Source organism: Aulostomus chinensis, chromosome 5 (genome assembly GCF_037954235.1).
Source record: "Aulostomus chinensis isolate RoL2024-O1b breed Wild chromosome 5, RoL_Achi_v1.0, whole genome shotgun sequence".
NCBI classification, from domain to species: domain Eukaryota; kingdom Metazoa; phylum Chordata; class Actinopteri; order Syngnathiformes; family Aulostomidae; genus Aulostomus; species Aulostomus chinensis.
The window spans coordinates 9,277,826-9,292,911 of NC_141324.1; the positions used below are offsets into that span (position 1 = coordinate 9,277,826).

The 15,086-nt window shown below is 47.5% G+C and overlaps 1 protein-coding gene across 3 annotated transcripts; it reads right to left on the reverse strand.

The window, feature by feature from the left end:
- Positions 1 to 242: 242 nt before the first annotated feature.
- Positions 243 to 14,700, reverse strand: dis3l2 (DIS3 like 3'-5' exoribonuclease 2). 3 transcript variants are annotated; one of them, XM_086202998.1, is made up of 21 exons: positions 14,595 to 14,700; positions 12,416 to 13,200; positions 12,174 to 12,304; positions 11,737 to 11,790; positions 11,537 to 11,638; positions 10,168 to 10,345; positions 10,011 to 10,075; positions 9,622 to 9,851; positions 9,349 to 9,522; positions 8,924 to 9,003; positions 8,677 to 8,789; positions 8,374 to 8,481; positions 7,595 to 7,828; positions 6,321 to 6,400; positions 6,017 to 6,200; positions 5,693 to 5,779; positions 5,307 to 5,454; positions 4,993 to 5,123; positions 3,321 to 3,425; positions 2,561 to 2,665; positions 243 to 2,384 (listed from the first exon to the last, which is right to left on the reverse strand). In XM_086202998.1, exons 2-21 carry the CDS (start codon positions 13,173 to 13,175, stop codon positions 2,283 to 2,285), a joined length of 3,171 nt encoding a protein of 1,056 aa, XP_086059124.1. In that variant the 5' UTR covers positions 13,176 to 13,200; positions 14,595 to 14,700; the 3' UTR covers positions 243 to 2,282. The 3 variants fall into 3 exon arrangements, with proteins under 3 accessions (XP_086059124.1, XP_086059123.1, XP_086059125.1); XM_086202997.1 differs by lacking the exon at positions 14,595 to 14,700 and adding an exon at positions 14,054 to 14,539; XM_086202999.1 differs by lacking the exon at positions 14,595 to 14,700 and adding an exon at positions 13,284 to 13,632.
- Positions 14,701 to 15,086: the final 386 nt, after the last annotated feature.

Below are 15,086 nucleotides of genomic sequence, written 5' to 3' on the forward strand. Positions count from 1 at the left end.
AAGCTGCTTCTTGGTTTATTGCAGTCATTTTCACTTAAACGGGGCTGTCAATCCTTTCAAAGAAGAATATAAAGGACGATGGGTTTGGTCTTTAATTCATTCATCCAAATTAACTGCATGCATCAAGTTTGGACCCAACAGGCATTTGAAATATTTCAAAACAGGCAGATGTTGATAACTGCACTAATACCTTTATGATGTGCCATGAATTATGCTCATTACCTCTCTAATGAAAGGCTGATGACCCTGATTAAACTAACAGCCTGAGTAGAAGCATACAAACGTACATAAGCAACACTAAATCACTTCTGCCGTCTTGAAACGTTCATCATGAAGTCACAGACTAAAATTTTACTTATAAAATGAACACGTGCTTCATTTGTTTTGGTCGATTTGTCCGCCGAGCAGGACAGAAGAACGAGACGGAGACGGACGTCCCGAGCTCTTCTCCTGATTTTCTGTTTAGAAGAGCAGCAGGTCTTTACACTGAGAGCCAGTGCATGCGTGCATGTGCTGGCTGCCTCATGATTATCAGCTCTAGTCTGGGATCATTCCTGCGTCCGATACAGATTATTGGACTCGGCCCTCGAGATAAAAACAGACACTGAGGAGACATCAGCGTGAGAGGGTGGAGACGATACAATGGCTAGAGTTTCTGTTGGTGGAGTCGGCCAACCCTGGACTACAGTATACTGACTGCTGCTGGTGGCATCAGTTTATCTGCGATAACAAGCCACTCCCTGGTGGTAAACACCACCTGTTATTGGCTCCACTCACAGATGAACTGGCTTGTAAGGATATGGGCCCCCGCAGGGCGCCGGCCCACCTTCATCAGCACATTCAGGAGAAACAACACAACAACACAGCAACAACGTCGATTTATTGAGACAATGACAGGTTCTATTGCTCCGTGCGCTAAGAGCACTTTGAATACTGACCAAAAATAAACGTCCCCTGTGACAAGGCAGCAGCAAAAGAATTCTACAAGTCCCACTTAGATTTTCTTTTGAGTTAACCTCATTCACAGGTAACTGCATTTTCTTTCCTCTACAACACAAAAAGGGATCAAGTCAAATCGGCAGGTAAACACCAGCTGTTAAGAACGCATGGACGCTCGTCTCCAACCTTCCACACACGGAAAACTGAACTAAAAATAGCGCTGGCTTGTCAAAAATCTCGAACAATTTACATATCCCATGAAAAAGAAAAGGACAAAAAGGCATTGCAGCCGATTGCGTGAGACGAGTTTTACAAACGTACAGCTGCGCTCGTTTAAATTAAGGCTGAAATTCCGAGTCGATTCTGAGGTCGACAGCATTTGTGCTGCTCAAATCAAGTCTGTACATAAAAAGCAGAGGAGCTGGAAGCGCGCCGAGCACACGAGCCAACGCAAAAATGATGAAGCGGTCAAGCCAGCAGCCGTTTACATTCAAGTCATTCCTATATCCTGCATTAAAAACACCAAGGCTGATAAAGAACCCTGCTTTGGCCTGACGCGCACAAGCAACACAGGAAACACGCGCCGACGCTCACGGATTCAAGCTTCCTGTCATGAATTTGAATCAAGCCTGGTGAGCCCGACGTCACAAGATGGCACAGAGAATAATTCCTGCAAACTCAATGAGTACATCACCACAATCTAAAAGGTCGAGGTTGGCGTGCGGCGGAGCTCTGCTACCTCCTCTGTGAATCTGATGTAGTAAAAGCATTTGAAATCGCTACAATTTTACTGCTGGCCCCCCCGCAGCTTCACTGCAACCCCATCAAATATTAAACAAAGTATAATCAAGTGGTACAACCTTGCAGACACAATTCAGGTCTCCTGATCCAGAATCTATCAGCCTGTCACAGGAAACTGACAAAAACATTGCTTTTTAACACATTAGACTGTACAATTGATTCACCCACCAAAAGTGACCTCATTAGGGCCAATAAATTAACAACATAAAACTTCTGGTCTGACCGGGCCAAATTCCACTGAACGCACACAGAATACATTTAATAGCAGTGGACATGTTTAGTCCACTCAGCAGAAATAATGCGTGTTTCAGACGGTTACGGTTGTTTAGTCGTGTCGTGTTATTGTTGCTTTTAAGGAAGTCACTGCTCTGTTACCAACACTCGAACATGAAGGTGAAGTCGCACACCAGATGGAAACTCTGTGGCGCCGCAGTCCAACTCCAGTGTGTTCACCGTTTTCTTCTCAACTACAAGCCAAGTGGCACATCGGTCCTGTGGTCGGCAAACACGAGCTGCAAATGCGTCTTTGTAAACGGGAGCGTTTAGGAAGCTCTCCCGCCGGGCCTCCTCAGCACGGCGCTGTACTTCATGGGTGCGTTGTCGGCTTTGAGCTGCACCTCCACCAGCGTGAAGATGGAAATGACCTGGAGAGGAAAGATGATGAAGACCGTCAGAGACCTTCATCCTCATCATCACCTGTACCACATCCAGCTGGTGTGACTAGTAGTTAGTAATCTCGTAATTTCACTCCCATGTTGTTAAATCTCCTAAAATGGCAGAGACATTCCATGTGATAAGATTACAGAGGTTCAGGGCTCACCTGCTCTACCGGCGCCTCCTCCAGGTCCTCTGGTATCCAGACCAGAGTCAGTTCTGATTTCTTGCCCACCTTGCGATGGTGGAAGGAGGCCAGGTCTGCCACAGACTGAAGGTGAAAACAAGAGCTTTCAAACTCAACCGCCGAGCAAGGCAGCAGCCACCCTGGTTTCCTCCAAAACTAAAAACGATGCACATTCTCTGTCGGCTCATGAGTCTGAACACCATCCGGGAATGTAGGTCTCTCTCACACACTCACACTCACTCACTCACACAGTGGCGCAATGGATGTTTGGTGGGAGGAGGATGGTGCGATGACGGAAACGACTTGTCGGGTCGTCCACCATTCCTACCCTTCAGGTGAGGAATACAAACGTCACTCGCCCACACAAACTACTGCTGCGACTGACATCATCGTGGTGTTCAGAGGCCTGCAGGCCTCACTACATCGCAGACTGCGCGTTGGAAGACCCTTCTGGTCGTTTGGCGTTTTGAGGTGAGCCCTTTAGTGGCGGTGGTGTAGCGGCTGACAGGCTGCCTGTGACTTAGCCTCTCCTCTCTCTTGATTTCGGGGGATTTCCAGCGTGTTTGAGTGTGAAGGTGCATTAGAGTCCTTTGATATCGCCTGTCAATGAGGCCTTTATGACTACCAGAGCGCTGCACTACGTTCAACACCACAGGCTAGAATACGTGACTGTGGAGTTACACAGGCAGGCTCCACGATTGTGTGACAGCTCAGGGAACTGGAGGCCATTGGTGCCTACCTTGCAGTAGATGCGTTTCTGTACTCCATAGCGGAGGACCAGCACATCGAAGGACTGATCCAGCACCCCCATCACCATGGCTTCAGAGTCCAGGGGGCCGCAGTCCTGTTGAGCACAGATCTGGACGTAAGAACCCTGCTGCACGCCGAGTGTTGGAGGAGCTCGTTACAGCCACACACGAGCTACTCCACCTCCACACTCCAGGACAATAATTCAGCCGCACAACACCAGGACAGGAAGAGAAAGTTGCTCCACTTTGAAGGTTAGCTTTTAAAAACCTGTTTGGTGGGAAAGCTAAACAGATCATCATCAGGATTAAAATGTTTCATTCCAGTCAGTACAGCTTGTTGTTGATCATCTTTGAATTGGCCCAAATCAAATTCAGGAGAAAACAGGTCGAATTCAACCACGACATCCACCTGACGACCAACAATTACCAGCACCTGCCCTCATGCTCTCCCTCCATATGTTGCTCTCATTGTGGTCGCTGCAGCACCACGATTGGCCGCTTGCTGCTGGACTCGTAGCTCGCTGCTCCATCAGGGGATGTGCTGCGCTGCGGACGAGCCAGGGAGGGAAGACACCTGCTGACAGCGGAGTCAGGCTACCAGACTTGGCACTCTTGTGCTTTCATGGCGGACTGCATGTCACCTAAAAGGTGTCATCTGACGTTCTATGGAAGTATTTTCTTCTTGCGCTGGGTGAAGAGCGTTTCATCCAAACAAGCTGTGAGGCAGAGCTGTTCCACCACGTGACAGAACCCTACTACCTTCCATCCGCGGACACAGATGTCACACTAGAAACTTCCTGGGTTGGTATTTGATTCATTACACTCATCCACATTTGAACCAAGGCGTTTCCATGACTCCATCACACCTATGAGGAAACTGCACTTGTTAAAGCATGTATTGCAGTAAAAGCACACTGTCCTCAGGTGATCTTGGCCAACACACATAAACCCTTCCACGGGTTATTTTAGGAACAAATATCCAGAACTCCAGAAAGCATCAAGCTTTATTGATTTTTCACGCTCTTTTCTAAGCCTGGGAATTCCCTTTTTCAAATTCCATGACTGCCCTGGTTCTTCATGACTGGCCTGATTCTTCAAGACTGCCCTGGTTCTTCATGACTGGCCTGATTCTTCAAGACTGCCCTGGTTCTTCATGACTGCCCTGGTTCTTCATGACTGCCCTGGTTCTTCATGACTGCCCTGGTTCTTCAAGACTGCCCTGGTTCTTCAAGACTGCCCTGGTTCTTCAAGACTGCCCTGGTTCTTCAAGACTGCCCTGGTTCTTCAAGACTGCCCTGGTTCTTCAAGACTGCCCTGGTTCTTCATGACTGCCCTGGTTCTTCAAGACTGCCCTGGTTCTTCAAGACTGCCCTGGTTCTTCAAGACTGCCCTGGTTCTTCATGACTGCCCTGGTTCTTCAAGACTGCCCTGGTTCTTCATGACTGCCCTGGTTCTTCAAGACTGCCCTGGTTTTTCATGAACCCCGGTCTCAGGCACACGTGCATTGATCAATTCTTGGTCACTGCGTCACTGTTGCACGGTGAAAACCTCACATTTTACAATATGGTTATGTGTTTTTTTTATTTTGAGTTCAGTTTTAAATACCCGCTGGTGTCCATCATTTGGACATGAGACAAATATCAGAGACTATTGGTTGCTCACCTTCACAAAGACTCCGAAGAAGAGCTCCGTGCTGAGCTCCTGCGCTCGTTTGGACACCGTCTTCTTATCGTTACAGTGCGACGCCTGTTTCTGGACTTCTTCTGTTGACAGCCCTAACTTAGACCCACAGCCTGCATGAGAAGATTCACAGGACAGAGAAACCGACAGAGAGCGTGTGAAGGCAAATCAGTCGCTCAGTCGAACAATTCAAATCAAAAGAGGGTTGTTTTTCTGGACTGAAAGCAGCACCCAAACTCAAACACAGACATTCTGGTGTTTGTCTAAGTAAATGCTCATGCAGCACAGGAACGTACTCAGTGACCACGCCAGCAGCCGGTGCACGATGATGTCAGCATAGCGTCTGATGGGTGATGTGAAGTGTGTGTAGAGGGGAACGTTGAGTGCGTAGTGCTTGAAAAACTGCTGATCCTTAAGCACGCCTGTACAGAAGTACAGCGCCATCTAGGACAAACCGATATCACAGATTAGCACAGAAGCTAATCCCACAGGTAGAGGTTGCATATAAATAAATAAGTCCCTCTAGTCAACATTTCCATGGTAACTATTGAGGTAAAAGTTACATTTATCAACAGCAAGTTTCACATTTTCCTCTTTTCTAGACCTTTGATTTTTCAATTTATGCAGGAGAGAATGAACGTGCCACACTGAGCTGTGAGGATCACGGCTGCGGAGCGCTAACCTGCATGGGTCGGGAGCACATGTGGGTGAGGACCTCTTTCCTGGCGAGGGAATATTCATCATTACCAAGAGCGGTACTGAGACTCTTCTGCAGGTTTGGACACAAACAAACATTAAATCATTATCAACAAGTTCCACAAGTTTGTCTTCTTTTACATCGCTTTGATTCGTCGCACAGACTGAACGGCTGCCAGCTGCTAACTGATATTCACAACAACAGTGATGAAAAACTGTTCATGTAAATGTTCCTTCTGGAGGAGCTAACTGGAGCTATGCTAGTCAGAGGATGTCTGCTTGGGGATAAAACTGTTTGATGAGTACCAACATGCAATGCTCCAGCAGAGGACAGGTCGATGTCAACGCCCAGCTGGTCACACAGCTCCTGCAGCTCATCCACCATCTTGGCCTTGGGTGGAGGGTGGCGTCTGAGTAACGCCAGCTCAGGAAAGTGGCGGTAAATGTGGTGGGCCGTGGCGATGTTAGCCAGCAGCATGAACTCCTCAATCAACCTAGAGAACAAAGTGTACAGGAGAGAGGACATTCAAGCAGGATTCAGACAAACACGTTTTCCATCCGTCGCAGAGAATGAACACTCACTGTGGGGGGGACACAGACAGTTTATCACTTACTTGTTACTATCTTTGTACTGGTAAATGTAGCAGCCTTGAGGCATCATGGTCTCTTTGTCCAGGGTGAAAGACAATTTCAGCTGGAACAAAACATCAAATGTACATTAGTGGCAATAGAAATGGCAAAAGATGAAGCAGCTCAAGCCAGTATCTCAGAAACCCATCCCAGGGGTTCAAGTGGGGACGCTGAGGGAATCATTCTGCTTTTATTCTTTTCTGGTTCAAATACATTTGGACATCGTAGCTACATACCAAGAGGACAACAATACTGCCAAAGGTGGAAAGGTAGTAAGTTCATGTTCTGTATTATTAAAGCAGGAGACCATCTCAACATCTCAGTTGTTACAAGACCAGGAAAATTCCCAGACTTCGCTGATCTCAAGCTGCGGAAGTTCAACACCCTCATAAACAATCAATCTCTCAAACTTGCTCAAAAGCATAAGGGCGTGGTCGGCACACAGAAGAGGAAAATTAATATTCCCAAAGCTCCCCAGAGACAAGAGTGTTCAGAGCCAACAATTTCATTCAAACTTTCTTTTGTAATTTTGAAGGCTTGAATTTCTGCACCACGATAAAATGTGCTGATGTGAAAACAGAGCAAAGTGCTGACGGATGGATATATTTCAACAACAGGGAAGAAAATGTAACCTCCTGCCTGTCCATTTAGGTGTAAATCATAGAGTTTACGTGGTGCATTTGAATGCACCATGAATTAAGTCCCTTGTTTTCCAATCTATGATTGTTGCTTCATCAAGTGAAGCACACACAAATTTGACTCTGCCGTCAATGCTAACATTGGTGCTTCTTAACAGTCAGTGAGCCCACGAGCGGGGATGCTGTCAGTCACGATGAAAAGTGTGCAACGAAACACAAAGGCTATGAGCAGCAGGCCAGGAAAAAGATTTAATAGTTGAATGCCGAGCTTTGACTTTGAGCTTAGCAACGCGGTGACTGTGTATGATTAACAGCTTAGCATCAGCAGCACTCCTGTGTAAGTGGTGAGAGATCTGAGTGCAAAGGAGCAGTGAAATCATGGAATGGAGCGTCATGGACCAGATAAGGACGTGCTGACACTGACAAGTGCTCACGTTGGTGAAGTGCATCTAGAAGTGGAACAATCGGGTCTAAACTGATCATTTGGTCTGCTAAATCTTCTCGGATGCTATTTAGTTGTTATTGTTCCTTGGGTCAAAGGTGAGGAGTTCCCTCTCAAACACTCTCACCACCCAGCGCGCGTGACTTGACGATGACCTATGATAGGTTACAGGACGGACCTGGTCTAGTCTGAGAGCTCCTCCAGAGAAACGCTGAGCTCTGAGGTTCTTGGCGATGGAGTGTAGGTTCAGCACAGCCTGGTGGATCTCATCAATGGGGTGCTCGGGGTCTATGGGGGGCAGTTCTTCAGCAGGGAACATCTTCTCAGGAGCCTCAATCATGCTCTGAGCGTGGTCGTACGCCAACTTCACACAGGAGCGGATCACTGAGCGGCCAAACCATTCGCTCAGAATCTGGGGGGGGGGGGCAGATGAAGATGAAGATGAAGAAGAACATAGGAATTAAATGGCTGGATCTTTTATTTTATCGGCTTTGGGAGAGAATTTAAAACTCCACATCCATTTTATCTCACTGAAGAAAAAACAAACAAACAAATTTATAGACCTCTGGAATTAATACGGCTTAAACCGACCTCAGAAAAACATGGCTGAAGACCAACGAAGACAGCGTGTGCCTCATGCCTGTGGCAGACGCTGCTGTAAACACCCGGTGACTTCAAGTGCAGGCCCCCCAGTCCGTTCAAAAGCATTAAATAAAATCACTAAGAAAACAGATTAGACGAATGCTCAACCACCTCATCTCCCGGGGGAGAGACGCAGGGCTTACACAGTCTCAGGACGGGTGTCCACTCAGACCGGGCTTAGAATAAGGCCTACTTTAAAGTGACAGCAAGTTTTGACATCCAAATATATATCTGCTACACAGTGTAGGTGTATGGATGTCAGCAAGTTATGTTTCTAATTGTTTGACAGGGGCTCTGCTCGATGGATGTGCGTACCTTTCCCTCGGGTGTGATTTTCCAAATGACAGAGAAAGTGAGTCTGTCGACGAGAGGATTCAGACTGCAGAGCTCCTCACAAAGCAGCCGCGGCAACATGGGGATCACCTGGACAGCGTCAGACCACAAGAACAGCTTAGGAATGGGGGTGTCAGCAACTACAGAAATGATCCCTCGTCTACAACAATGTGCAACACATTTGGTCAAGCAAAAGCCCTGTTTTAATTAAAAGCTGAGTGTCATGTAGTGGCTGGGGTGAGGTGCCATTTAGTTATTGAGAGTTATGTGTCAGGCAGCACTCACTTTCTGAACGAGGTACACACTCGTGGCTCGTTGGCTGGCAACAGCATCCAGAGCGTTGCCCTCCTCCACAAAATAACTGACATCAGCGATATGGACTCCCACTTCAAAGTTACCTGGATTACAGATAAAAAAAAATGGAGACTAGAAACCTTCCATCCCCAAATAAATGCATCCCGTCAACAACAGGATCCTGGATATCAGTCACCTGGCGTGGGATGCCAACATCTTCAGCATGTAAGCGACTTACCGTCTGGAAGCAGTTTACAGGACAGGGCATCGTCCAGATCTCTCGCGGTAGAAGGGTCGATCGTGAAGATACACTCCCTCCTAAACAGGATAACAGTGCTTTGTCAGTCCCATACATATATGACCTGAAAAGGTCTCCGTACTGCACTCTTCCTTACCAACGCTGATTACAGCACCTGAAACAATCAGACAGTTAATAGACAGAACTGTGACTTCTGTGAGTTCCAGTCACTCTTTATTGTTAGCCATCAGAGGTCCTGTTCAGAACTGGTGTTCACACACCTCCAGGATGAGCTGATTGCAAGTTCACATCTTTAAGTACAGGCACCTATGATCAGATCCCACAAGACTTGTGCTAAAGCCAGGTCTAAACACGTCATACAGATGAAGCAAACCCCAGGGTTGTTGGGGGAACCAAGAGCCCACCTCAGGTCTCTCCTCTTGCTCATCTCCTCAGCAGGGATGCTCCAAGGTAGATTCTTGGGTAAACAGTCAAAGACTTCATCTGAGAACTCAGAAAAATCAATGTCGTACTCGGTCAGGATGCCCTCTGTCTCTGGCTCGATCTCCCCAGCTTGACCCAGAGTCTTAGCCAGTTGCCTGGTGGAACAATGAGAAACTGTTGTCCAATCCACGTGACAACTGGAGTGCTGCTTAAACACCTTCCAGGATCATGTCCAGATAGCCTGCAAGACTCACCCTTCTGCAAAGTTGCTGTCGGCTGCCCAGTCGGTTATACGGCAGATGAACAAGGTGCTGGTGTAGTCACATGGGCGGGAACGAAAGTCTTCAGGACAGTCAGTTAGGGGAATGTTAATCCGTGGCACGCGATGGTCCACAGGGGAGAACATGGCAAAGGGCTTCTCTGGTAGAAACTTCAGGAAGCCTGTCACAGCTCTGGAGTGTTTCCTCTCAACGATGTAGACCACCTGGCAGACGATGCAGAGATACTTTGAAACTTAACAAGCCCGCATCTGCTCATGACCCAGCTGTGGCTTCACCCAGGAAAACCCTGCAGGTGTGCTACTGTATGGTTAAAAGATTAAAAAAAGAATGACAAACTGGATGCGGGTCAAAGGGAAGCTCACTTTGGCAGTCATCTGGAGGACTTCTCCATTGGGCCGCGGTGTTGAGGGGTTTGAGGTAGGTTCACCTGGTGCCACCAAATGAATAAACAGTGAATTACTCCCAAACACAGTCTGTATCAACAGCAATGGCTTCTGGAACATTCCTCCATCACAGTACCTGCGTGAGTGAGGGTCATATTCTGAAGTTTGACAGTGAGGTCATCCTGGTCACTGCACTGATCTTCCACAACAACATCAGGTCTTGGTTCTGGATTCCTCTGTGCCAGTGGGCCCTGGTTGTCACGCTGGGTCTCTGGCTCGCTGCAGCCCTCACAGTCAGTGTCAGACCTCAGCACCTACACAGACAGAGCAACATCCATCATCCTAGACGGGGCTCCATCACGCTCGTCCTGGCAGCAAGCAGTGAATTCAGATGTTCTACAGCCAGACTGAGAGGTTGATGCACGTTTTTACATTATGGATCCCATGGGCGCAGCCATCTTGAATCACACCAAATTTCGCGTCTACAATTTGTGCGACTTCTGTAGCAGACAACACGGGCAATTGGCGGGAAATATTCATTAAGAATATTTACAAGAATCAACTAACAGTGGCAAGAACTGTAGATGAAAAATAAATTCACAGGCACAGATGCGTATATTGTGGTGAGCTACACTCACACAGTGGTCCACACATGCAGACCGGTAGTCTGCATGTGTGGACCACTAGGCTGGACCGGTAGTCTGCATGTGTGGACCACTAGGCTGGACTAGTGAAACAAATCTATGTAAACACACAACTAAAATATTGTACATCCAAACTAATGAACATCCAACCAGAATTGTCATCATCATTGGCACAGTTGCACACGGCCGAACACACTTGTAGACGTCTAGTAGGGCAAATCTGCACATAAGAAGTTCCAATAACGTCTACAAACGCGCATCTACATGAAATCATCTCTACATTGTCAGGCCGGTCCCTCGCTGCACCTGCACGGCTCATCCTCACTCACACTCTTGAGCTGACTTTGCGAGTGACTCGGCTATTAAAGTTTCAGTTATTAACCCTTAAAGTGTACAGGCTAGACTTGGACTTAGGCCTTAGTCATGCCTGGGATGTCAGCTGTCTCGGGGTAAAATGGTTTGAAAGTAACGGGCTCGTGCAATTGGAAACTCACGAGTCCTCCAGTGGTGCGTTTTAGTGTCCTGGGGAAAAAAGTGCCTTCTACAAAAACATGTCATCTGAAAGCTTCTGACTTCAGGTTGAAGGACACAAGGCTTGAAATTATTATGCCTGACTGTCGAAAGAAGGGTGGCCGCACACCTGTGATGTCACACAGACATCAGACGGCACTGCTCCTGTGAGCTGGTCTACGCTGAGTTTGCTGGACTTTGGCTTTCATAAGCAGAATGTTGCTTCTAATTCTCAACTGAGGGAAGAAGAGCTGTAATACTGCCGTTTACCCAATGTTCTACAAAGTACATATTTTCCATATTCCACGCCAGACGGCATCAGAACACCTCGGTGCAGCCCTATCACTTCACCTTCCACTGCTCCCGAGGCAGAACCTGCACCACCACTATGTCTCCATTCAGCGCTCTGTTGCGAGCTACAATCCCGTCCAGGAATATATCACGCCTGTCGTCCTGTAAACACAAAAGAGATACTGTGGTTTCAAGATGGAGAGTTCATGAGGCAGCTAACATGGGGGGGGGCTGCCTGAGAGTAGGCTACAGCGACTTACTGGAGACGGGATGAAGGCCTCGTGGTATTTCTTGGGGTTGATTCTCAACTGTCCCTGAAAAGAAAACAAGCAGAATTTCGTCGTAAGGGACCCCCACTGCTCGGCCGCTGCTGACTGTACCAGGCTGCTGCTTCAGAACTCAACATCACACGTCATCAAAGCTGGATTACCAACTGACTTTAGTGGGTTTAATAGGACTGAACAGCTCAGCAGGAGTCATATGTCAACGTTTATATTGAGAAACTTCATTGCTCCCCATGCAGGCTTCTATGTTGGTGGTGTGTACGTCAGTGATTGTCTAGTTAAATTACCATGTACAAGCCCAGTACCACAACAAATGAACGCACACGGCGGGGAGAGGATCAGGCTACGGGGGGGGGGGGGCAGCTGAGGTTTGCTCTGGGCTCTTCGCCCGGCTCAGACCTGTAGCTCAGTACCTGGATCAGTTCTCCTCGTTTGAGGCCATGGGAGACCTCCTCAGAGGTCATGTAGGACTCAAAGACCTGTTTCTTTGATCCTCGGCCTCCTTTGCTCTTACTCTTGTTAGCGGGAGAACCAACACTGGAAGCTGAAAACAAATGAACAAAATCAGTCATGTGACCGTGCACATGTATAAAAAAAGCATTTAAATGATGAATACATTGGTGGACAGTCATGAGAGTGGAAAACTACAAATCACCTTTGGGGTGTTTGTCTTTACTGTGAGGAGACTTGGGTCTTGACATCTGCATGTCCGTCCCAGATTTTAACACCGCCTCCCTTCCCATCTCCTCCTCTGGATGCTTCGAGAGACTCTTTTTCTTCGTCTTCTTATTTTTATCTTGTTCCTGTCTACTTGCACTGGCAGGCTTTTGGCCAGGTCCAACAAACAAGTCCATTTCCTTTGAGGCGACGTCTCTGTTTGCATCTTTATTTTTCTTCAGCTGCTTCTGGTGTTTCTTTGAGTCATTGTTCTGTGCTAAATTAGCAAGCTCCTCTCCTGACTCAATGTCGCCGTCCTGGCTGGTGGCGGTGTCCCTCCTCTGTCCCTGTCGCTGCCTCACAGACACGCCCTGCTTCCTGTCACAGTCCTGCTGAGCCTCACGAGTGCTGAGTTTCTCCATGTACAGAGACAATGTGCTCTCCTCTCCTTTACTTTTCATGGAAGAGGGAGAAAAGTCACTTGAATCAGAGAAATCATTTGACACTAGATCCCTTTCTCGCTGCGGTATGTTCAGCCTGTCGCTCTGAGCCTTCAGCAGCGTGCTTGGCCCGTTCCCTTCCCTCTGAAATGATGACTCTTTTGCATATTGTTCTAGATACATGCTGAACTTGCTGCTGCGGTGCTGGCTGAGCAGCCGGGCGTAGGCATCTTTCTGGAGAGGAGCGCTGGACTGATTCTGGCATCCCTTTGCATCTTTTTTAGAGTTTACTTTCTTAGGTTGCTGAGGAGAATCCATATCCAAATCCTTGATGATGAAGTCTCTGAGGACAGAAAATACAACTTAACCCTGCAAGTGTAACACCTCAAAAATCCATCCATCCATCGTCTTCCGCTTATTCCTTACTAGTAAGTTTCGTGGGGGGCTGGAGCCTATCCCAGCATCTACGGGCGAGAGGCGGGGTTCACCCTGGACAGGTCGCCAGTCCATCACAGGACCAACATAGAGAGACGAACAACCAACAACCATTCACACTCACATTCACACCTACGGTCAATTTAGAGTCTGGATTAACCTGGTCCCCTCTTGATGTCTTTGGACTGTGGAGGAAGCTGGAGTACCAGAGAGAACCCAGCAGGAACAGGGAGAACATGGAGACTCATCCAGAAAGACCCCGTGCCCGAGCCAGGACTCAAACCCAGAACCTTCTTGCTGTGAGGCGACAGTGCTGACCACTGCACCACCGTGCAGCCACCTCAAAAATGAATAATCAAACAGCGCTTGAAATGTCAGTAACTAAACTGACAACCCTGGTTAGAACAGGTCGTGTGGTTGGTTGTTAGTAATGTGGATGTGGTCTGGATGTCATCTCTGACATTCACTCACAAAGCTTCCTCAGTCTACACTTGGCTCCGCCCCTCAGTGAGTATCTGAATCTCCTTAAATGTGCTTTTTCTGGCCTCCGGCACCAAAACCGAACTGTAAAATCAGTGTTAGCTTTTGTATGACGTAGCAATTCTCTTAAACAAGAATCCCTGACAATGACTTTTACTCAGTTTGCTGTGGGAGCAAAGTGTCAGAGCAGGTGTCAGGTTCTCGTTCTGATTCTTATGTTACTGAGCTCCTGATTCTGATCGTTTCCAATAATAATAATAATAATAATAATAATAACTTACCTGCCCTCGAAAACTGACCTTTGATGCTTCGGAGGCACCTTGCAACAACGCATCACGCAATTTACGCAATGACTTGACGTCATTTTAGAAAGAAACCCTCCAAAATGGTTACATGACAGTGCAGTAGATGCTGGCTTACATCGACACACCTTGCCGAGGATCGCAAAGTACAGTGGACAATGTCGCCCCGTACGCGCTCGCCTCAACCGACCAACGTCGGCTAAGTTCATTTATCGTTCACATCCAGCCAAAGAAACTGGAATTCAGTGGGAAAAACAACAGCATGCAGGCGCTCAGCCCTGTAGTTTGTTTCCCCGTCTCTGCTAGTTAAACAAATCGTCAAGTAACGCCAAATCATGTCCAACAAAGCTAAAGTTAGCAGCTAAAGTTAGCCGGGCAGCTAACGGCAGGCGTCCATTCAGCTGCCTGTGGGGCTGACACACCACCACACCGACCATGACAGGCGCTTCCACGGGGTACACACGGGCTGAAAAACACCAGGTTTTATACACACCAGCTTATGGACCATTATAGAACTTACCAGCTGTTCAGATTTCAGAGGGAACTGTTAGCTTAGCTGATACAATCACTTCCTCTGTCGTCATGAAAGGTCGCGTTCAGGTTACCGTTGTTGTGTGGGATATTTTAGATTTAGCTGAGCCGTTTCTGCCACAGTTTAGCGGCGGGAGTGAAACCCGGGGCTGAAGGAACCTGTGTGATGAAACGTAAGCTAGCCCAGCTTTATTTGATTTAAAATAAAATTAAAATCATTTTTTATGCACTTCAGACTCACGTCGTCTCTCCCTCAAAGTTGGAAATGAGTAAAAACAAGCCCTCCAATGACGTGCTAGTGTCATCAGATGGCTTTTTTTTTCAATAGTCAATTTTATTAGCTTCTACACTTTGATGTGATATAATACAGCCAGACTTTTTACTAAAATTGGGGCTGCCGTCATCTGCGAACTCCGCTGAGGGAATCTGATTGACACTGACACATGCCCGTAAAATCCTGTAGAGAGCAGCAAAGACCTTT